Here is a 24,384-nt window from a genome sequence, read left to right on the forward strand (position 1 = left end):
CAACGAAATGCAAATTACACAACATTCAACTTAATCGACGACTTTCTCTAGAAAGGAAAAAAATCTGGACACCGCTTGCTAGTGCTAGCGCCATCTAGCGGTGAGCGATACAGGCGAACACCACGGTGCCGGAGTAGTATTGATTATGAATGTGGTGTTACTCCAGATCTTCGATTTTCCTAGTTTTTATAGTTTTCCCTTTATGTGGCCATTAAACCCTAACTCTGTACCAAATTTCAGCTCTCTGAGTTTATGGGAAGTACTAGTTCTATTTTGATGATCATCAGTGAGTGAGTGAGTGAGTGTCGTAAATGCGAAACTTTGCTTTCGCTTAACTTCGGAACTAAATGACCTACAGACTTGAAATTTTGGATTTTAAGTATGTGATTATAGCTTACTAGATGACGAAAATGTCTGTGTTCTGGTCTTATCCAGAGGTTCTCAAATAGAGGCCTGAAAATGCGGCGAAATGGTTCCAGTAAAGGATGGTACGGCAGTGTTTGCTTCGCGCTCGACTTGGCGGGGGCACTACCGTGCCCCCAGATACCTACGATGAACTACCCAAGCTATTAGCCCTTTATTCGCTTTCATCATCATCATCATGATCATTTTAGCCATAGGACGTCCAGTTGAACATAGGCCTCCCCCAATGATTTCCACAATGGCCGGTTGGTGGCGGCCTGCATCTAGCGCCTTCCCGCTACCTTTATGAGGTCGTCGGTCCATCTTGTGGGTGGACTTATTGGGTCTTGTGGGTTTATTCGCTTTAGCAACCCATAATAAAACCCTTAACAAGTAATAAAACTTTAACCCCTTTATTAATAAAAGTTACACCCTAGTTGAACTGTGGCTTAAATTGTAATTTGGTATGGAAATGTCATTTTAATCCAAGGTTCTAGGTGTAACTTTTTATTAATAAGGGGGTAGTACTTCTTTAAAGGTAAAGGCAGGCCGGTACCAACCGTGCGATGTGGAAGTCATTGGGGGAGGCCTATGTTCAGCAGTGGACGTCCTGTGGCTGAAATGATGATGATGATGATGATGACTTCTTTAAATAAAAATATTTATTTCACAATTATTATCCCCATCAATAATTATAGAGTTAAGGAAGCATGCTGGATCAGTAAACCTTTCCTGCCTGGCATAACCTAAGTACCATACGATGGACACGTATGATACTTCTTCTTCTTCTTCCTCGGTCCCTCACTGATGAGGATCGCGACCACATATAGTGTTCCTCCGCAGACTGCGGTCATAGGCTGTGTGGACCGCACGATGCAAACTCCCGCCCACCGTTTGCCTCACCGCGTCCGACCATCTCATCGGTGCCCTGCCCCGAGCGCGTCTGCCTTCCATACTGTATGATACTTAGGTTACACAAAAAGTATCTTTATCTTCGAACGCAACCAGATCTGAGGCTGGTGGCCATAGTAAATGTTGTTCGTCTTGGTAAGACCTTTCAAATGACACTACAAACATAACTATTGGAGCCGGGTACCATTCTGCTAAAAGTATGTATATCTTCGTACACAACCAGATCTGAGGCTGGTGGTCATAGTAAAAGTTGTTCATCTTGGTAAGACCTTTCAAACGATACTAGACACATATCTATTGGAGCCGGGTACCATTTTGCCCATTGTCCTTTGGTATTTATTTATTTATTTATTTATTAATGCAAAACACTTGTAAGCTTACAGAGCAGGTCCAAAGCTTATGTAAGTACGATGTGTTACAAAAATACCGTTGTGTTACACAATACCGTTGCAAATTACTATTAATATTACAAATACCTCTATTCGTTTATTTTACAAGCAACTATTACAAAATAGCGTTATGAAATATTTATAATAACGATAACGTTACAGTTATCGTTATTTCACCACTGGCAACACTTTCTCCCCTCCAATAACGTTGCCTAACTAATTTACCGATCTCTCGCTGCTCGGGCCTCGGGCATTCGATCACTGGCGGTCGAACAGTACAGTTGTAAATACTGTGAAGTACAATTACTGTGAAATATAGTGTGTAACAGTGTATGATTCTGTTGGAATAAAAGGTGTGGTATAACCGACTGAAGTTTCTCTCTTCGATGCCCCTTCACATCTCAGAAGTGGGATAGCGGTAACAAGGTACGTAAACAGTTTTTTTCTTTCCTTTTTTCTAACTTTAAATTGCTTTGTTATCGCCCATTTGCCCACTGATTATTTAAAATTATATTAATGCATGAGAAATGCGTATCCTTTAAGTGACCTAAGATCTTTTCTGCATTTGGCCGGGGCACTCCCCGGTAATGTAGCAAAAGTGACTCGATCATTTGTGCAAGTAGAAAAATTAGTTTATTCTTTCCCATCTCTATTAATTATTAAAGTAATCTACGACTACAAATAATTAGTATGCCAGTAATGCTAGTATACAATGAGTGCACTCCCTTGAAGTGTCATCAGAACATTGCTTTAACGGGCACTCGGTATCTATGTGATGGCATAATTATCAATCTTCTCTTTTACTTATTTTAAAATGCTTAGTAATAAATCTCATTTGTATTATTCATAATTATTGAAGGTATAAGACAATGAAACCACGTAGTATAAAGTAATTTTATTAAACCATACATATAAGAGCACTCATGCGTGGTACGTTTCACAGCTTAGTGATGGAACGTGAACGATCACGTACACCTCGGCGCAGCAGAGGCGGCACTCACGACGGCAGCCGTGATGATGAGAGCAGGCGCAGCAGGCGCAGCACGGAGCGTCGCAGCGAGCGGCCAAGTGAGCCACGCAATCGCAGTCGGAGCCCACTGCTTCAGCGCATCGGGAAGCGTCGCAGTGAACAATGCAGCCGTAGCCGTAGCCGGGATCCGTCACCGCGCCATAGCAGGCGCAGTACTGCGCGTCGCAGCGCACGACAAGGCGAGCCACGGAGCCGGAGTCGGAGTCAGCCTCGCAGCCATCGCAGAAGCAGATTGAACAGTGAATTTGAACTGGACCGGCGCCGGGAGTACGCCGGGGACAGGAGTCGAGAGCGAAATCATCAGCGCGATTCACAACGTGGAAAACATGTGAGTGACGAATATTGTAATCCCTTTATAGATTCGTTTCTCAATGTATTTAAGTCAATGAAATCTGGCATGGGGGAGAGGCTTCCATCCTTACATCAAGTAGTACCTGAATTCGATCCAATGATTAAAGAACAAACTATTGATGCTTGGCTCACAAAGGTTGAGGAATGTAGGCAAATTTACGAATGGTCTGAAAGGGAAGTCATCCATTTTGCCCTACCTAAACTCACAGGCGTTGCAAAAACGTGGTATCTTAGTTTACCAACACTCATGTATTCTTGGGAAGAATGGAAGAACAAATTAATGGAAACGTTTCCATCTAGTCAAAATTATGGTGAACTACTTACAGAAATGCTAAATAAGAAACTACGTTATGGCGACTCCCCTGAACTGTACTACTATTCTAAAATTAATTTGCTCAATCGTTGTAAAATTTACAATAAAAATGCCGTTGACTGTCTGATCTTTGGAATAGAAGATAGGGGTGTGAGGTTAGGAGCTCAGGCTGCTCAGTTTTCTGAGCCAGAACAATTGCTCAAGTTCTTCAAGACCATAAAACCAGGTGTTGTTAGGGAAACTGATAAGCTCACAAAAGATAAAGAAAGACTTCCTATAAATAATCAAAGTAAGGGAGTCAGAATAGATAAGCCCGAAAATAATAGAAATATTACGTGTTTTAATTGCAAGCAAATAGGACATCCCAGCTACCGGTGTAACAAACCAATATTAAAATGCAACCATTGCAATTTATTAGGCCATTTATCAAATGCGTGCCCAAAAGCCGACACATCCCAAAAATCTGACAAAGAAAAGAACGTTCTTAACATTGCCAGTCAGGCGTTACCTAATCTTTACACTTTTCCAGTAAGTGTTAATGGAAAAAAGGTGCAATGCCATTTAGACCTGGGTAGCGAATGCACTTTAGTGCGTCAATCGGATGCTTTGGAACTAGGAATTAAATGGGCTGCAGGCAATAATTTACCACTTTTAAGGGGACTTGGCAACATACCATATCAACCTATTGGTGTAGCTAATATAGATATCGAGATACAAGACGTTAATGAAAACAATGTTGAAGTGTTAATTGTTACAGATAACTTAATAAATTACCCAATTCTCCTGGGTCACACATTTTCGGAACGCCCTGGGGTAAAAATTATTAAAACTGCGGACAATTTAACTATTACTAGAAATTATAACGACGATATAAAATTACGTCTGATATGTAGTACTGATACATGCATCAAGGCTTGCGAAATAAAACCTATTCAGGTTAAATGTACGTCCAAATTTACTGGCAGCATATTTATTACTGGTGGAATTCGAGGACAAATTGGTTCCGAGTTCTATATGTTTCCAGGAGAATATAATTTGAATGAAGGTGAAGGATGTATCCTTATATTTAATTTAGGTAACAATGACCTTCATTTTAAAAGTCAACAATTACTTACTCGTAGTAGGATCACTGATGGTTGTAAATATGTGTATGATGTCAAGTCGAATCGGGTACACGATAAGTTTGAGCCAATTATTGGAGAAAATGCTACTAACGAGCAAAAACAAGCTTTAGAGGCTGTTTTGCTTAAATATAAAGAATGTTTCTCATCCTGCCTTAAAGATCTTGGCTTCACCAATGTTGTTGAAATGAATATAAATTTGAAGGATGAAGAGCCTGTGGTCTATAGGCCTTACAGGCTCTCTCATTCTGAAAGAGAGGATGTAAGACATATGATAGCTGAAATGTTAGATTGTGGCATAGTAAAAGAGTCTTCATCACCCTACGCTAGTCCCATTGTAATCGTAAAAAAGAAGAGCGGAGAGAAGCGCTTGTGTGTAGATTACCGGGCATTAAATAATAAGACCAAACGTGACCATTATCCTCTACCCAGAGTGGAAGATCTTTTAGATCAACTCGCTGGCCATAGCATTTTTATATCTCTTGACTTAGCATCGGGGTATTACCAGATCCCTATATCTGAGGAATCTCAAGAAAGGACCGCGTTCGTCACGCCAGACGGCCAATTTGAATATACCAGAATGCCGTTTGGCCTGGCGAATGCACCATCGGTCTTTCAGAGAGCGATGCATAAACTCCTTGACAAGTCGAAAGTAGGCTACGTAATAGTATATATGGATGATGTCTTAATACCCGCGCGATCCTTCGATGAGGCTCTACAAAGATTAGATGAGGTCTTGTGTCTCTTGAAGGCAGGGGGCTTAACCCTTAAACTAAACAAATGCAAATTTATGTTCGATAAATTAGACTTCCTGGGTTTTGAGATAAGCGGTGATGGGATCAGGCCAGGCTCATTAAAAACTGAAGCAGTGTCCAGATTTCCCACTCCAAAAAGTGTGCATGACGTTAGGCGTTTCCTGGGATTAGCCAGTTTCTTCCGAAGATTTATCAAAAACTTCGCGTTGATAGCCAGGCCAATAACCGCTCTGTTGAAGAAGGATGCAAGCTGGAAATGGGGTAGTGATGAGGAGGTAGCATTTACCGAAATTAAAAGACTTTTAGCATGTAGACCAGTCCTTGCTTTGTACGACAAAACTTTAGAGACTCAACTGCACACCGATGCTTCTAAACTCGGAATAGCTGGCATCCTTCTTCAAAAGGACAAAGAGGGATCCTGGAGGGCTGTGGCATATTATAGCCGCCAAACATCAATCGACGAGCAAAAACTCCACTCGTTTGAGCTTGAAACTTTAGCTGTTATAGCTGCATTGGCCAAGTTTAGAGTTTATCTCCTGGGTATTCGATTTAAAATCGTGACTGACTGCAATTCCCTGCGCACTACCTTGACAAAGAGAGATTTGGTCCCAAAAATTGCAAGGTGGTGGGTACAATTGCAGGAGTTTGATTGCGAGTTTGAATACCGTCCAGGAGACAAGATGGCACACGTTGATGCTTTAAGCCGGGCGCCTGTAGATCCTCCTCTTGAAGAATGCTATGTCGTTGATATCCTAACAGTAACCGCCGACGATTGGATTGCTACTGTCCAATCGGCTGATGATGAAATAAAACACATAAAAAGCATTATTTCCGACCCGGACACAGCAAAATTGGTAGAAATACACCAAAATTACAAATTAAAGAATGGGCGCGTTTATAGGGTGTTAGCGGAAGGTACACTCAGATGGGTAGTACCCAAAGGTTGTCGATGGCAAGTAGTTAAGGCAAACCATGACGATGTCGGACACTTCGGGTTTGACAAAACGCTTGACCGAATTCGAGCACTTTATTGGTTCCCCAAAATGAGGTCATTCGTAAAAAAGTACACCTCCGCGTGTTTAGAATGCGCTCACCACAAAATTCCGGCTGGTAAGCTTAGCGGTTTCCTACATCCTATGGAGAAAGTGGCTATTCCATTTCACACCATTCACGCCGATCACCTAGGACCTTTTAATAAAAGTAAAAAGAGAAACTCGTATATTTTAGTACTGATTGACGCGTTTACAAAATTTATCACACTAGCAGCAGTCAAGAGTACAAAATCGTCCGAAACAATAAAAGTAATTAAAAACTTAATTGGTAACTTTGGGACGCCAACACGCTTAATAACTGACAGGGGCACGTGCTTTACAAGCAAAAAGTTCAAAACTTTTACTCAATCCCTCGGTATAAAACATATACTTAACGCAGTATCGACGCCCCGAGCGAACGGGCAAGTGGAGAGGTCAAATCGGACTATCTTGGCATCGTTGGGTGCGATGACCCACGGTAAGGACCCTCGCACCTGGGACCAATACCTCCCAGATGTACAATTAGGCATCAATACCACAATCCACGCCGTTACAAAGAAAACCCCCAGCGAGTTATTATTTGGCCGCAGAGTAACTAATCCTTCGCAGGGTATTTTAAATGACGTAGTTTCTGACGTCGGCAATGGTTTGCCTGAAGGAAGTTTAGAGGATATTAGGACTGAAGCCAGTTGCTTGATGCAAGAGCAAAGCAAAACTAGCAAAAACAGATACGATTCTCGCAAAAAGAAAGCAAAATGCTACCAAGTCGGAGACTTAGTTAGAATAGTACGAGCAATTGCATCAGGCAGCGGGCAGTCTAAGAAGTTAGAACCAAAACTACAGGGTCCATACAAAGTTATAAAGGTATTACCCAACGATCGGTACGTAGTGGAAGATACCCCAATATCGCGGAAGGGACGTCGATACGAAGCCATTATTGCAGTAGACAAAATGTATCCCTGGTTGTCTTTCAAATCAATTTCCGATAGTGATGTAGGTTCGGACTCGGATTCAGGTGATTAAGAAAAATTGGTAACCTTGCCGACAAATTAACATAATTTGTCACATGGAAGCTCCTCTCACCATGCTGATCTTTAGAGAGCTGAGAAGTAGAGTAAAAATGTTTTTGTCTATCTGTGAATATTTAAAAAGTCCATGTGTTTATAGTGGGCCCGAAAGGATTCGAGCTTAATATAAACACAATGGCATTATTGTAGGCTGGTTATTGTGGGCATGCCGGGCACTATGATGTGCCGCCTAAGGAAAATCAATGGCCAGTCCTTAGGGCAGTGATAAACGTGGGATCGAGTCCCTAAACTATTGATTTACCTACATCGGACACAATGATAAATGTCCCCTATTTTTGATTTTTGAGATTATGGGCATGATTGGGACAAGGATGTCCCGCCTAAGGATGAATTCATCATTCATATAGTGAATAGTATGATATTATGATTGTAATAGTATATTATTATGATAATAAGAGCTAGTTAATGTAATAACGTGTAAATTCTATAATTAGCAATCAAATAAGTAAATTGATTGATTGTATGAAATTAGTTACACTTTTATATTTGTAATAATGTTAATAATGTTATTTACATGATTACTGTCACATTCTAGTGATGACTACAGCAAATCAAGTTAGCAGTTGTAGCATAGTACCTGATGTGCTGATGACATACATGTTTTTAATAATCATTGAATGTTTTCATTTTGAGCTATGGTTTTCAAATTAGTTAGCATTTTATAAGTTAAAGTAAAGTTATAGATTAATATTGTTTATTTTTTATTTAATTAAAGATATATAACCAACGAAGGGACTTGTTGGTGATCGGATGGCCGAGTTGTTACAAAAATACCGTTGTGTTACACAATACCGTTGCAAATTACTATTAATATTACAAATACCTCTATTCGTTTATTTTACAAGCAACTATTACAAAATAGCGTTATGAAATATTTATAATAACGATAACGTTACAGTTATCGTTATTTCACCACTGGCAACACTTTCTCCCCTCCAATAACGTTGCCTAACTAATTTACCGATCTCTCGCTGCTCGGGCCTCGGGCATTCGATCACTGGCGGTCGAACAGTACAGTTGTAAATACTGTGAAGTACAATTACTGTGAAATATAGTGTGTAACAGTGTATGATTCTGTTGGAATAAAAGGTGTGGTATAACCGACTGAAGTTTCTCTCTTCGATGCCCCTTCACAGATGACAATGCAATATTATGGTACCATTGAGCTGGATGGAGTCTGGTGGTGGCCATAGGAACTTCTAAACGAAACGGCGGAATCGCATCAAGTTTGGGTTCGTTAGATTTGTATTTTCGAGCACTAGTGCTAGATGATGTCCAGGGTCCTGATGATTTAGTCAAGAGCTGGCCTGGAGCTGGCCATGGGAACTCCTAAATGAAATGGCGGAAGCTTATCGAGTTTGGGTTCGTTGGATTTGTCTTCCCGAGTACTTGGACCATGAGATTGAGAAACAACTAAAAAGTTTAAAATAAAGTTATAATCGCGCATGGAATTTATTCCTCTTTTTTTCTGTTTGCGCTACAAGCTTTCGAAATTATTTGAACCTTGCATACCTACAATTATTTTTATCGTTAAATTCTTTCGTAAAATTTCGCATTAAAACTTGTTTTTAAAAAAGTTTGTTTTGTTTTATCATAACTTTATTTTAAACTTTTTAGTTGTTTCTCAATCTCATGGTCCAAGTACTCGGGAAGACAAATCCAACGAACCCAAACTTGATAAGCTTCCGCTATTTCATTTAGGAGTTCCCATGGCCAGCTCCTGGCCAGCTCTTGACTTAATCATCAGGACCCTGGACATCATCTAGCATTAAAGTGCTCGAAAATACAAATCTAACGAACCCAAACTTGATGCGATTCCGCCGTTTCGTTTAGAAGTTCCTATGGCCACCTCCAGACTCCATCCAGCTCAATGGTACCATAATATTGCATTGTCATCGTACTTACATAAGTATACCAAATTTCAGCTCAATCGGTTGAGGAGAACTGGTCTTAAATTCAGTTGGAAGATTTGTCCCATACTAACTAACAAGCGAAGTGCTTGTAAAAATGGTACGGATATCTTTTTTGTGACTAGTTTTCTTAGAGTATTATACCATTTTGGAATCTTGAATAGTTGCGTCAACTTTATAAAAAACTTGCCGCAGTAGTGTTCATACTTTTTTTTTACAAAACGACGAGTCAAAGTGAAGTGAAAGTAAAAATCGTTGAAAATTTTAAGGAAATAACATATTTTGATTAACTTTTGTGTAAAAACTGCAAGGATTCTGGGGGTTTTAAGAGTTGGGGTGGATAGCAACACTACTTAAGTTGCCGATACAAACAAAAAAACAGAAATGTTTTAAAAATTGTGGTCGTGGTAATGTAAAATATCATAAGGGGTGTCAATTTTCGACGAATTTCATAATTTATTGTGTAACTTAAAAAAAAATTAAGTTAGATTTTTTTTCTTATTTTTCCTAAAGTAGTAATGACTATGCCCACCCTGCGGCGCCGGCTTATCGTTGAATTTTGGGACACGTTGTATATCAAGATATACAGTGTGAGTCACGTTAAAGTGTACATATGAAAATAGATGAAACTAGACCTATTTTTATCGACAAAAAAGAGGTCAAAAAATTTTTGAGATTTTTTTTAAATTTTTTATAGAATTTTTTTTCTTCCAATTACTTATTGTAAAGAAAACGTAATAACTTTTAAACTAAGCGGTATATCCTGATAAAATAAAAACAGTAATAATGATAAATAAGAGGCAATACTAAAAAAATACATAAAATACACAAAAAAGGCCAACAAATAATAAAAAATGATACTTTTTGAAAAATATCTGCTTTAAAATTCGTGTTTTTTTTGGTTATTTGATAAATTTCTCCAAAAAATGCCCCTATAACCGGTGGTTTTTATTACTTTGTATTATTCTCTATCGTATTACCTTCGTAAAACCAAAAATCGCATGTCTCTATCCCTATCACAACGTTTGCAATGATCGTTTGAACTAAGCCTCTCTGGGCGCGCCATTCAAAGCTTCGTTATCAACGAAACTGAAAATGGCTCTCGATTTGTAATTTTGATAAAGACAAGTTAGATTTCAAATAAAAACAAAAGATTTCGAAGAAAAATAAGCATTTTAGTTAAAATTAAAATTGTCTCTACCTGTAGCGGAGAATAATGTTGTGGCAGGCCTTTGTTCAAACGTTCATAGCAAATGTTGTGATAGGGATAGAGACATGCGATTTTTGCTTTTACAAAGATAATACGATAGAGAATAATAAAAAGTAATAAAAACCACCTGTTATAGGGGCATTTTTTGGAGACATTTATCAAATAACCAAAAAAACACGAATTTTAAAGCAGATTTTTTTCGAAAAGTATCATTTTTTATTATTTGTTGGCATTTTTTGTGTATTTTATGTATTTTTTTAGTATCGCCTGTTATTTAGCATTATTACTGTTTTTATTTTATCGGGATATACTGCTTAGTTTAAAAGTTATTACGTTTTCTTGACCAAAAGTAATTGGAAGAAAAAAAATTCTATAAAAAATTTAAAAAAAATCTCAAAAAATTTTTGACCTCTTTTTTGTCGATAAAAATAGGTCTAGTTTCATCTATTTTCATATGTACACTTTAACGTGACTCACACTGTATATCGGATATATATCCGATATATCGCACCCTTAATAATGAATGGGCACAACTCCAAAATTCAGTTTTTTGGGAAAAGCCAAAAAACCAATCGGCGGATCGCGGTTTTTTACATAATTGGCTCTAAAATCTTTATTTTATCAGCTACAACTTTCAAATTAAGCATACTTCATCACTGGTATCTGTTATATAATTTGACATGAGACATTTTTGAAAATATTGATTATGAGTATGTAAAAAAATTGTTTAAAAAAATATTTCAAAGTTAGGCCTTTATTTTACTATTTCTGTTGTTGTGATTTTGGGTATTACTTGTACTTGTGCCCAGATAATTCTTAGGCTGAATTGTTTTACATGGCATATTCCCTAATATTGCTCTCTAATATTTAAAAATAAGTGTATTATTCGATTTTTATATTGATTTACGCCCAATAACATTGGGGACAGTTATTGTGCGGTATAGTAGCTTATAGCCAATTCAGTATAAGAGTAGGGTGCTGAATACTAGAAAATTATTAGATATGTCGAATTAGATTAAAATAAAGACTATTAGCTATTTCTCTGAGAAAACCGACATGAAAATACTAATTTTATGCATTCAAAATATTTTTATTTAGATAGATAGGGACTCTAACCCTATAAAAAATATGCTTTTTATCAAATAAAGAAAAAACCTACAAAAACTTTTTCTGTAAGGTTTTCTGTTATGGATTTGTTCAGGATAATCACTTATTAAAGTCCAACAGCCAGTACCTTGGTATCTTTTTTCCACTATCCTGCTGTCCTGGTGGAAGGAACCGTTCTCCTTATCCCTTACTATAATCACCCACATTATGTGGGAATCAGTTCAAATGGCTACTGTAAAAAATACAATTTAATACTCAAATTGGCGTGTGTAAGTTTTGAAGGATTTTAGCAACCAATTTTGAACACAAGAATATCTATTCTGGTGTTCTAACATTCCCCAAAAAATATTTTACTACTAAAGCACCTTAGCCATGCTTCAGATTCAATTTGTGTTATATGGTTTACAAATACAGTCTTTTATAAGAGCACGGATTTGCAGTCCATCGAAGATAGCTGCTTTTAATTTTTCCGTACTCATCATCATTTTGCTTTTGATCATTTTAGTGATTAGAAAGCTCAATACATATCTTTGGCCCTCCAAATAGAAGCCCTTTACGTCCTGCTTGACTTCAGTATTGCAAAGAGTCTAGGTACACAAGGTTTACGACGATATTGGACACCCAATATTTATTATTTTGTACAATTTTTATCCCAGAGTATGCTTGGTTTGTTATCACAAACTCCGTGATCTTTTTTCTTTGCTTTTGTGTACAATATTTGCCACATATTAATAAAAACTGGTTTTAACACAAGATTACATTACGAACTCATATTTTTAAGACAAAAAGCACTTTAGAACTTAAATTTAGATAAACTGAAAATTTCAAGGTCTAATAGCTGATCAGTAAAATTGTAGTAACTTAATACGTGAAAAGATAATTTTAAAATAAATTCGATGTATCCTCAGTCCTCAGAATCTGAGTGATTAATTAGCATCAATTTATGTGACCGTAATAAATTAAAGAATATAATTATAAATTATAACACTAACATATTAAAGTAATTCACCTTTTGGCTGACTAGTGCGTTTATTCATGAAATAAACAAAGAAAAAAGCCAACCCGAGCCCCGAGTGAACGTTATTAGCCTTAACACGTAGGTATGTCTCTTATTTTATAAATCATTAGTTTATTTGTCGGGAAGTATTTCATAACCACCGCTTTATTTCTTAGCATCGCGATAAAACATTCTATAGGCTCCTAATCAACCAATAGGTATGAAAATTAATACCCAGAAGCAAATTACTTTTATAGGAGAGTTGTAAATTTAACTACAAACACCCATCCATGGTCCGCCTAACTAAAGTTAAAGTTATATTTTATAATTTTCTATGATTAACGGGACTTTATCAATGTAATAAAAATGAAAATGTAACATATTATTAGAAATATATGGAATTAATTAGACTTAGCTCACTAACACTTACTTAAAAGTTTGTCACACAAAGGCACAACTCCAAATTGGACCACAGTCGCGGGGGCCGGATTCGACAAATATCGGCATGTCTCTGATTCAGCCCTTCTAGCGGGAAGATAGATGAAAGTATGGAAGGGGCACAAAATGTAGAACTCTTTTATCTGATCATTGTTTTCGATTTCTGTGAAAGCCATCTTGTAGAACTGACGAAAATATGCCTCTCTAGTACAAAAAGTAAAAAACCAAAAATTTTGAGTTGTGCCCCTATATTATTAAGGGTGCGATATATCAAGCCGGTTTTGATGATATTATCAACTTTTAAAATTTCTTACTGTATTTGTACTTTTTGACATAAGATTTTTATTTTTTTAGGTGATTTTGCCGTATTTCAAAGATATTTTATGTTTTTGCCTTATTTGTCTGATTTTAAGTTTTAAAAACATTAAAAACATGTTTATGTAACACATATGCAATAGTATTCATGAATAATTCAATAAAATAATACTATGGCTTTCATACAAAATTGATATATATCAAAGTTGATATATATCGGATATATATCATAAATATCCGATATTTTGATATTTATAATAAATATCGGATATTTTCGAACCTTGATTGGCTGACTGTTGAACTTATTCTTATTATTCATACAGTAAAATAATTACCTCAACCAAACTACCCTCTCCCTCAGGCACAACAAAGTGCAAGCCCCCTTGCGGGGACTCCAACGAGAACTCAATGCCGATGCGGAGGCCTCGGCCTTCCCCGACCAGGTGGGTGGCATCCTCTGGCACTTGTATGTGGAGCTCTCCGGAGTTGTGGTCAGGGTCAATCTTCTGAGCAGCCGCCAAGTGATACTGGGAAAATACTTCCAGAGATCTCCTGGAATTTTGATAGGATTATAAAATAAATGACTCATTTTGTTTGGAGACAGAGGAATATTAGATTGTGAATTATTGAGACATCTATTACACTTGTTTGCAATCTTTTATGGAAAAGATTGTTTTATAGTATAAAACTTTCAAGTATTTTTTAATGTAACCAATTTTACTTTATAGATAAAACTTTCAAGTGTTTTTTTAATGTTACCAATAATTTTACTCACGTATTTGGGTCAGCCTGGCAAATGTCTAAAAATGGATCACAATACTGAAAATTAGCCTCATATTGGTCGTTCAGGCAAACACGGTAGATCCGGCATTGTTTGGCGTTGAGTCTGATGTACCGCAAGTTATCTTTCAGTGGCACAATCGTCAGCTCCACGAAACCCTGCCAACATAACACCAGTTAAACAACACTAACCACAAAAATAAAAAGCAGTACCATTAGGTCTTGCCGACTTACTATAATACTCCTTCTTTCAAAGCTGATACCAGTCAAGCTAAGAATTTGATGGGCTGTAAAGAAATAAAAGTAAAGTTATAAAATTATTTCACTTTACAAAACTTGTAAGACACGTTCTAACAAAATACTTATAATTTAAAGGGACGACAATTGTCGCCAGTCCGTTCTTTCTTCATTGTGTCGAATGATTTATTGTATTTATTTCCAAGCTTCTCAGCGACCCATATTTAATTATTTTATCAGAAAAGCAACATAAACAAAAATATTGCAGTCACTTTGAGATTTTGGTTGAAAACAGTTTGTATGTGCCCACGGATTTGAAAATGTATCACTGTTTCTCTCATTTCATTGGTTGAAATAACAATACAGTACTTTTTATTGGTTCTCTAGCCAGCTCCTAAAATATCCGTAGGCAAGACAACCAGTGTTGCCAGTCGGGTCTTGTCAGAAATTACCAGAAATATAAAAAAATGTAACCTTTTTGAATAAAAAGTAACCTTCATACGGGGGGGGGGGGGTGTGCGAAGCGATTGTGTAAGGTTGTTCATGGATGGTTCATGTTTACCTAAATTCGAAATTTTGACCATTCCATGAAGACCGAAAAGTGACCGGTCGTATAAAACCGTTTCATGGATTTGCGTTTTATTATCAAAAAAACATTTGCTAAAACTCATTGTCTTTAACAAATAATAAATCAAATTCATGTTTAAATGCAGTTTATGACATAATTTTTAAATTGTCACTATTAATATTTTTACTGAATAACCTGTAAAAGTTAATTCTACAATTTCTGAAAAATCACCTAAAAGTAACCTTTTCATTAGTGTAACCTAAAAGTTACCAATGCAGTTCAAAAGTAACCTAAAAGGTTACAAAAGTAACCTTCTGGCAACACTGAAGACAACACTCGTTGCATAAGCGCGTCAAGCAGTGACATTTTGTTTTTTAATCTACGTTTTTAATTTTGTTACAGCTTTGAGAATACTACTTTGTTTTAACTAAACATTATAACAATTAATTAACTAGTAGATTAAAACTTTATTTAACCTTTATCAGTCTCAGTCTCAGTGGTCAGTCTTTTTCTTAATTATTAGTCCATTTAACTTAAATAAAACAATTTTTTTCTAATATTTTACGTAGTATCTAAAATAACACATGATATAAAAATCACAACATCACTACACTACACTATTTATGTCAAGTCGTACGAAAGGGAAAGGGAAGTAAAGAAGAGCAAAGAAACATCCATTGCGATTATTTTATTGTAAATTTCTTGCTGCTGGATCGGTGTTTCAATAATATTTGTGTGAAACTTTGAAGCAAAATTTATGAAAAAACTGTTTTCATGTTTAATCTTACTTTAACTGTTCAAAATGAGGGACTCTCCTTACTTGACTTGTTTGATTCTGTATATATTTTCTTTCCAAATTATTGTTACAAATTCTCGTACATCCAATATTTGGAAACTAAATGCCGATGAAGATTTAATTGTTGATGGATCCGGCTTACCACAGGTTAGTCGATATTCGTTAATGCTCTTTCTAAACATTTATATAATCAGGACACTATACATATTGTTATACTTTCCTTTCTATTTTATTCTGACATGTTTTAACCATGATTGCCTTGATTTGGCACTAAAAATCAGGTTGATTTCTGACTTAATTGTACTTTATTATACAAGAAACTACTATTATTTATTTAGAGTATCTAATTACCATTTTTATTTTAGGATGACTCTGACAAGTCTAAAATGACTGAAGAAGACTCTATTTTCAATATCATAACATCAACTGTTTACTATGGGAATACTTGGACTAGGCATGGCTTTGATATGTTCTGCACAGACTGTCAGATGTACGAACAACAAAGGTACCTTCATACATTTTGTACAAAACTTATCTACTTCTATTTATGTGTGAATTGCTATCTTTATGGCTGTACTCAGATATAGTGAAACAATATTTTATGACCTGCATGATAATATTGTCTTTAAATTGTATATAACGTTTCTTTAATCATAAATATGGCTTTTATATTCTTTGTTGTGGAAAGAAAAAAAGTAACAACACATACATTTTCATATTTTATTACTTTCGTTGACTCAGATCTGACTGCTAGGTTTAAAAAAATAAGAGAGGGAGTATGTTTTTAAAAATATAATCCTTTTATAGAGCTGGAAGTGAGAACAATGAAGAAAGCACCCCCACTGAGACAAATGGTGACTTGGACGATGAATATTTAGACTGTGGGAAAGCTGTAAACTTCACTTACTATGATAACTTAGTCGGAGTGGCTAGACGTCACAGACACCCTAATGTACCTGAGCCACAAGTAAGTGAAAACTGATAGAGCCTTCGTTCGTTCGTTTCAGCCAAATGACGTCCACTGCTGGACAGAGACCTCCCCCTAGATAGACTGATAGAGCCTTATTACAAATAAATTACATATTAAAGTAATGTTAAATATGTTGAAGAAAAGGCTGTCAAAGGTGACTGAGTTTCTTACGCCACTTCTTCTCACACCAGCCCATATTATGTTGTCCCGAAGTGGTGGTAGGGCAAGCTATATTTGTTACATGTAAAAGTGCCCTAGAAAGAGCCTATGTACTGAATAAACTATTTTATTTCATTTCATGCATTCAACTTTTTGTAATAAGTTCCATAAGGTCTAGACATAAAAATCTTATAATGTTAGCTGCAGGTGTAGTGCAAGTGTGCAGGTAATCAGACATCATACATCAAATTACCATTACCTAGATGACCTATTAACTTACTTACCTGTTCTCCATTTTCTGATTGAGTCAGCAAATAGTTTTATAGTATGTTTGCATGTTTTAATAAATTGTATTCCGTATAAAATTACTTACCATTGTTTATTATTACAGGTTGCGCTTATATTTACTAAGAAAAAGTCATACAAAAATGGTGTAACAGAACTAGACATAAATGCGTTGGAGAAACGCTTGAAGAAAGCGAAAAGAGAGAAACCAAAGTCAGTTCAGCTTTACAACCAGATTGGTAACTTCTGGAGAATCAAAGGGGACACCAGACAATCTATAGAGTGCTTCAGACGCGCGTTAGCTGTCTCCCCATACAATGCCGAGGTAATTATCACTATTATTATGGTAATTTACTCATTCCCCAGTGCCACTTATTTTTATGGATATTATGCTTCGACGCTCATTAGTACGAGTACAATACAAAGACACTACAGCATAATAAAAAACTAATCAATCATGTCAGTGTCAATTTATACAATTTACAAAAACTCTTGCATAGACCTATTTTCTATTGTTTCCTTGATTTTTCCTTGAAAGGTAAGAAATAGCTCATTGTGTGCTAAATAGCAAAATTATTGATAAAAGAATAAATCATTGCTGATAACTGCCATGGAATGGATTGACATGGATTTTTAGTTGGTGGGTATTAATTAAAAATAATAACAATATCATTAATCTTTGCCTAACCCTGTCTGATTTTCTGACTGTACATAAAATGTTTTTAGTATTCTAGTAGCAAGCACTTTATGAATTGTAATGGCTTTAAAACAGTTTTATTTAGCTTGTGGAACCCTGTGGTCCATGAGACCGCAGTAACAATTGATGTTTATTGTGTTTCGATTCACTGGTACTGAGGGGCTAAACCTCTATCATACAGCTAAATCCTAACAGAGCATTTTCTGTAGACTCATAACCCAAAAACTTGCAGGTTCTCCTAAACCTGGCGCGGGTACTCTTCACCCTGCAGTACTTAGACGACGCGATCTACCTAACGCGCCGTTCCTTGGAGGTCCAGCCGCCGGATCGCAGCGCGTGGCAACAGTACTTCACGCTTGGGGAGATATTCAAGGCATATGGGCACTATCAGGTGAGATATAGTGGCTAACTCGTCGATAGTTCACACCCTGCAGTACTTAGACGATGATATCTACCTGACGCGCCGTTCCTTGGAGGTCCAGCCGCCGGACCGCAGCGCGTGGCAACAGTACTTCACGCTTGGGGAGATATTCAAGGCATATGGGCACTATCAGGTGAGATATAGTGGCTAACTCGTCGATAGTTCACCCTGCAGTACTTGGACGATGATATCTATCTGACGCGCCGTTCCTTGGGAGTCCAGCCGCAGGACCGCAGCGCGTGGCAACAGTACTTCACGCTTGGGGAGATATTCAAGGCATATGGGCACTATCAGGTGAGATATAGTGGCTAACTCGTCGGTAGTTCACCCTGCAGTACTTAGATGATACTATCTACTTGACGCGCCGTTCCTTGGAGGTCCAGACGCCGGATCGCAGCGCGTGGCAACAGTACTTCACGCTTGGGGAGATATTCAAGGCATATGGACACTATCAGGTGAGTTATAGTGGCTAACTCGTCGATAGTTCACCCTGCAGTACTTAGACGATGATACTATCTACTTGACTCGCCGTTCCTTGGAGGTCCAGACGCCGGATCGCAGCGCGTGGCAACAGTACTTCACGCTTGGGGAGATATTCAAGGCATATTATGGACATTATCAGTGAGTTATTTGCTAATTGTTTCATATCAAATGCAAACCTAGTAGGTGCAGCTAAATGCCTGCTATCTCATTCACTACTCAATGTCTAATATGGTGTGCAAGGTTAGTTACTATTTAATGTTTTCTGTAAAAACTAAAAAAATATGTACATATTTGAAGTTCAATTAGACCAGAAACTGAATACCTATAACACTTGAAGAGTATCTGTAAAAAGTTTGATTTTCTCCGCTATCAATTTATTACATAACTAGCTGACCCGGCGATAAATAAGCAGACTTTTTTTTTTAATTTCGAACGGGATAAAAACTATCCTATGTCCTTCTCCTGGCTCTAAACTACCTCCCTGACAATTTTCAGCTAAATCGGTTCAGCCGTTCTTGAGTTATAAGTGGAGTAACTAACACGACTTTCTTTTATAATATATATAGATATTCTACATTCATAGAAGCATTTATTAGTATTTTTTAAATAAAGGTCAAGATGATGTAATCGAACAATAGTTTTACAACAATAAACATGTCGTATGATATTATTTTTGTATAAGTTTAACCGCATTCAGACATTCAGTATCGATTGTCACAATCGATAACAATAACACCACACCCACATGCGGTTTGTTTACGCAAACGAATACGACGAAAATATTTGAAATATTTTCAACCTTATTCATATCGTCGTAAGCAAAAGAAAAACAATCGTCATTTACATTGAATGACAACCACCGAGGCCGACTACCGTAATTAATATCATTTGAATTATCGTCATTTGATATTGATATTACCGCTATTCAGTCTCATTTTATGGATTGCATAATTTGTTATGATATCTAATTATAACATCTGATAACAGAAATCAGTATTGTGCGTCTGCCTGTACATATCCTGAAAACATAAATGTTTTAGCGAAACTGCAATAGCCGTTTTCGTATTATTTCCTCTATATGTTGCGATTATCGCTTTCCCAGGTTCGGTTGTTCTCTGGGTTATGATGATACAAAAAATGTTGTAAAATTATCTGTCCGTCAGTAATTTAAAATAAGTAATTAACTAAATTGCTACGAGGCGTGAGGAGAATTCTTGCACCCTTTTCATGTCTCACGTACGTATTACCTACGTGCGTTACGGGCGTACGCAGTCAATGTTGGTGATGTCTCCTTTTGACGAATATGCGATTATTAATAGCACGAACGTGCGCTTCAGAACCATACATGTTTGTACCTAATATGCATTTTCTAATGATACTAGGAGATTATAGCACGTACGTGCGCTTCAGAATGATATATTTATTTATTATTTCCTAATATTTCAGGAAGCAGCAGTACACTTGCGGCACGCGTTGGACTTGAGGCCAGACTTCGAGCCAGCGCTGGCCGCGCTGAAAGACATCGAGAACATACCGGAGGCGACGGTGCATGTTTACACGCTGCTTATCATCGTCTGTTTGGTAAGGAAAAATTTGTACTTCTTCGATGATTTGCTTCTTAAATAAGACAATCCGTATGGAAACATCAACTTCCCTCAACTCCCTCCCTTTTCTTTATAAATGAAAACCTGTGGTTGGATTGAAAATATTTCTATGATTTTTCTGATCTATGATAAGCCCCGAAAAGGGGAGCCTTTGAAATTTTCATCGCCAATGTTACTTACAAAACTAATCTAAATGAAAATTTACTATCAAATCGTTCTTCTTTCGGCATTGCGAGCTATCAACATGACTAGGAATCAAATCTGGGCCCAACGGAACGCCGTTTAGAGCCTGTTATTAACGCTACCATCATTAACGTTCGATCCCGTCATGAACAGGTGATGGGAGTGCTCCTAGTCATCCTATCGTCAGTCGACAACAACAGCGATGTCGAGGAACACAAAACGCAACGGCACTTCAACCGGGCGATGGCGATGCGGTCGCTGCGAGGCGTCGCGTTGCCTGGATCCCGCGGCCGCAAGAAAGGCGGCAACTGAACGCTCCAAGCCGCCTGAGTTTTCGATCTCTGCAAGTACCTAAACTGTTCTAAATTCGAAACGGGAACGCTTGAATGGGAATGTGACTGTCAAATTTTTTCGAACTGGCCATTTTAGTTTTTCAAAATTGAGTGGGGTGTTGCGTTGTAATTTGTTTTTTTTTTTTCTATTAATTTCGATGTGGCCAAACTCACAAAAATCAGGAGTGGACCGGACCTACTTGAACGCACAATCACCTATTTATTTTCATCAGTTTTTAAAACCTTGGATTCTTCTCAGGACAGTCAGACAGGTTTGAGTGTTTAGCATTTTTTGTCATATCAAATATTTTCATTTCTAATTTAACCTACCGAATATTTTTTTTTAATTGATTGCAAGAAATTCGTTCACCATTCAAGCAGTTTCACTTAAAACATGATTTTCTTCGAGTGTAGTTTAACGTAAATCTAGGCGCTAACAATGACTCAGGTTTGTTTTTATTAAAACTTATTTTGTTTATTTATAAGATGTTAACGTAAACATTATTGTTTATCGTAAGAGATTTTAAACTCAGGCACGATAGATATGAACAACAAACTTTATCGCTTGAAAATGCAAATTACGCGTACCAAATACATCTGAAGGTTTTCGTGTATTCGCTATTGATGCCTGTGGATTAAGTTGTGGTACTGTTCCGATATTTTTTATTTTATTGTAATCAAAATTTTTATATTAATTCAGTTGTAATTTCAGTGAGTAGCTTAATGCCAAATTTTGGATATTTGACAGCTGTCAAAATTAACACAGATAAGAAAATACAAACTGTCAACTTTTATACCTACATAACTTTTGATTCAAGCTGTAGTATGAATTCTTCTCCACTTCTTAAAAACATCGCATATTGCAGCATGCCTATAACCGATTATGACGCAATCATGTTGGTTTTTGTAGTACCTTGAATAGAATTATTGATTCACATCCGTGTGCCACTTCACAAACGCATTAATACCTGTCACATTCGCTTTGACTTGAATGTATTTTGTATTGAGCTGTGGCTTTCATGAATAAAAACGTTTATCAACCTTCCGTAAAACTATACTCGTATTGTTTGTAAAATGTGTGTATGTGCTTTTAAACTTTTTACTGATACATTTTAAAATAGTCAAGTTTTATCTATGCGGGCGAAGCAGCCAGTAACCGCTAGTTATTAATTATTCCGTCCTAATTTATTTAAAGATTTGCCTGATTAGGGAGTAATGTCAAATATGCTCAATCCTTTTTCTTTTGACATTTCCAAGCTATGGACAAATCTTGCCCCCCTTGACAAGTGGCAAAACGTGACAGTTTTAATATCGAAAGGCCTCAGCTCCGGCGTTTGTTTGTATGAAGTTACATCGCTCCGTGAATGGATTCGATCAAAAAGGGCCGCTTGTCTAGACCTACTGGTTGTGTTGGAAAATTCAAAAATATCGGAACGGTACCACCTATATGAGGCTAATGTACAAATATTGTTTGTGTAAAAGTGACCACATTCGGTCTTGCCATGTCTTATTTGATCTCCGCTTTGTAGTCTTCTTCACCTCGATCGTGATAGTCGTAAATGTATGTGGTTCCTTTAGCAGTTGAGAAATTAAAAAAAGGCTTTCAAATATATTTACAATTTTAAAAATGATCTACAATAAAAGTAATTCATTCCGTTCCTGTTTTGTGTATTCGTAGTTAGATAAGATTTATCTAATTTTAACTGAAAGTGCTTCTTAAGAAATTAGAAGGGAAACACAGAGATTAATACTACGTATGTCGGTAGTGTCATAGTAAAATTATAATAGTACTATGCCAAAAGCCGTTTGAGACAAATTAAATCATCAAGGTTGACATCATTACTTCTGCGTAGATTACTACGGTTCACGCCAGTGATAGGGAGGCCGAGACCGCCTGAACCATTACCACAGTAGATATATGAGCTAAAGCAGTACGGAAACTTAGCCCTTTCGGCGAGTTAAATACCTACACTTCAACTGAGTGTTAGGGTTGGCACTCTTAATCTTTATAAAATTAATAAGGTTCTGAGTTCCTTATTTATTAAAACGTTTATTTAGGTTTTTTAATTATCAAATACCTAATGGAATAAATTAATTGACTGAGTAGTTAACAAAAAAATAAAACGTTAATTAGGTTCTATAATGATCGAATACATAATCGAATAAAGTGATTAAGTACTATTAGAGGCCGGTAGAAGATATTCTATTCTCATAAATAAAATACCGGATACTTACTTTCACATAGCTATTGCCTCATTTTAAATACAGTTCATCACTTAGTACAAAAGCGCGCGGAGCAAATTACTTTATCAAATAGAACACATAAATTGTTAAAAAGCGTAGTTACGTAATTTAAAAAGAACTATTACAAAATCAGATGTAAGCACTTTATTTAAAAAGTAATATTTAATCATTTTTACAATTTAGAATTATTACGAAGTTTAAAAAATGAAAGTTCTGGTTTTGAAGATGCCGAGTTCAAGCAGCCGTATACTACGCAATACACTCGTGGCATGTTTTTTAAAAATACAGCGGACAGTGCATGCAATAAAATTATTATTAAAAACACAACGCGCGCGACACTCGCGACGGATGGACTGCGAGGTTCGCTTAGAGCTCGTGTAAAGCGTGCGTCTGTGTGCGTGAGTCTGATTTCGAGCGTTTGTATGAAGCTTCCGTACTGTTTGATTTATCTACTGTGCCATTACCATTGAATCTTGCTCGAAAAAAACGGTGCGAGTTTCTGAAAGAAAAAGGTTTCGGCAAACACTACATCAGTGAAGACTGAGACATGTGTCTCGGTCCCTGTGCTGCCCCATCCAGTCATCTATCTCTCTCTATCGCCTTTTGAATGGTCAAGACATCGCGACTTCTGTGCATTTTACTATTATTGTTTTACTATGGTAGTGTTAAGTCAATGAATATGAGCTCGAATCAATTTACAATTTTAAATGTGGATTAGGAATGTAAGGTATACTCAAGCTATGCTGTGTCCAATGAGGTTAACATACTAATGAATATTAACTGTAGTTTTCAAAAGTTATCTGAGCACCGTTAATAAATGTTTAAAATATTAAATAACATATTTTACTCCACAAAATCAACTTTAATTACATCTATCCAAGACAAGCCGGGAAGCAGTATAGCTTGAACATGCCTTAAAGCTGCTAAATGTAAGAGAGGTGGACACAAAGCCTGTCAGGGAAGACTCGAGTCGGTTACGTGCCAGCCTCGCAGTAACTTTTGCAACCTAGTCATTCACTTCGACAAGTGGGCCGCTAAGGCCCGGTGTGTATTTCGTATTGTAGTGCATGCAGTAAACTTGTTAAGTGTTCGTAGCGTCTAAGGATTTAAAGGGAGGCAAGTCTTAAATTTCGAGATTGGTAAAAAATGTACCTGTTTTCAGTGGTTCTTTTGTTAATTTTTGACTATTTATAACTTAATACATGATTGTCTTAGCATCTATTTTTGTGTATTTTTTTCCCTTTTTCATACAAGCT

General features: G+C 36.8%; 2 protein-coding genes across 2 annotated transcripts in view; one reads left to right on the forward strand and one right to left on the reverse strand.

Moving 5' to 3' along the window:
* The window catches only part of LOC135071719 (transcription initiation factor TFIID subunit 2), a 33,450-nt gene extending 18,750 nt beyond the window's left edge, over nt 1–14,700 (reverse strand). The window contains exons 1-4 of the mRNA XM_063965501.1: nt 14,515–14,700; nt 14,384–14,437; nt 14,145–14,308; nt 13,705–13,921 (exon numbers count right to left, since the gene is read on the reverse strand). Coding sequence (XP_063821571.1) covers nt 13,705–13,921; nt 14,145–14,308; nt 14,384–14,437; nt 14,515–14,559 — 480 coding nt within the window. The 5' untranslated portion in view covers nt 14,560–14,700. The remainder of the gene's footprint in view (nt 1–13,704; nt 13,922–14,144; nt 14,309–14,383; nt 14,438–14,514) is intronic.
* A 901-nt stretch (nt 14,701–15,601) lies between these two features.
* On the forward strand, nt 15,602–24,349 carry LOC135071721 (uncharacterized). The gene is made up of 7 exons (XM_063965503.1): nt 15,602–15,897; nt 16,116–16,255; nt 16,558–16,717; nt 17,271–17,489; nt 18,094–18,252; nt 20,212–20,346; nt 20,706–24,349. Exons 1-7 carry the CDS (start codon nt 15,757–15,759, stop codon nt 20,862–20,864), a joined length of 1,113 nt encoding a protein of 370 aa, XP_063821573.1. The 5' UTR covers nt 15,602–15,756; the 3' UTR covers nt 20,865–24,349.
* Nucleotides 24,350–24,384: the final 35 nt, after the last annotated feature.

Source organism: Ostrinia nubilalis, chromosome 5 (genome assembly GCF_963855985.1).
Source record: "Ostrinia nubilalis chromosome 5, ilOstNubi1.1, whole genome shotgun sequence".
NCBI classification, from domain to species: domain Eukaryota; kingdom Metazoa; phylum Arthropoda; class Insecta; order Lepidoptera; family Crambidae; genus Ostrinia; species Ostrinia nubilalis.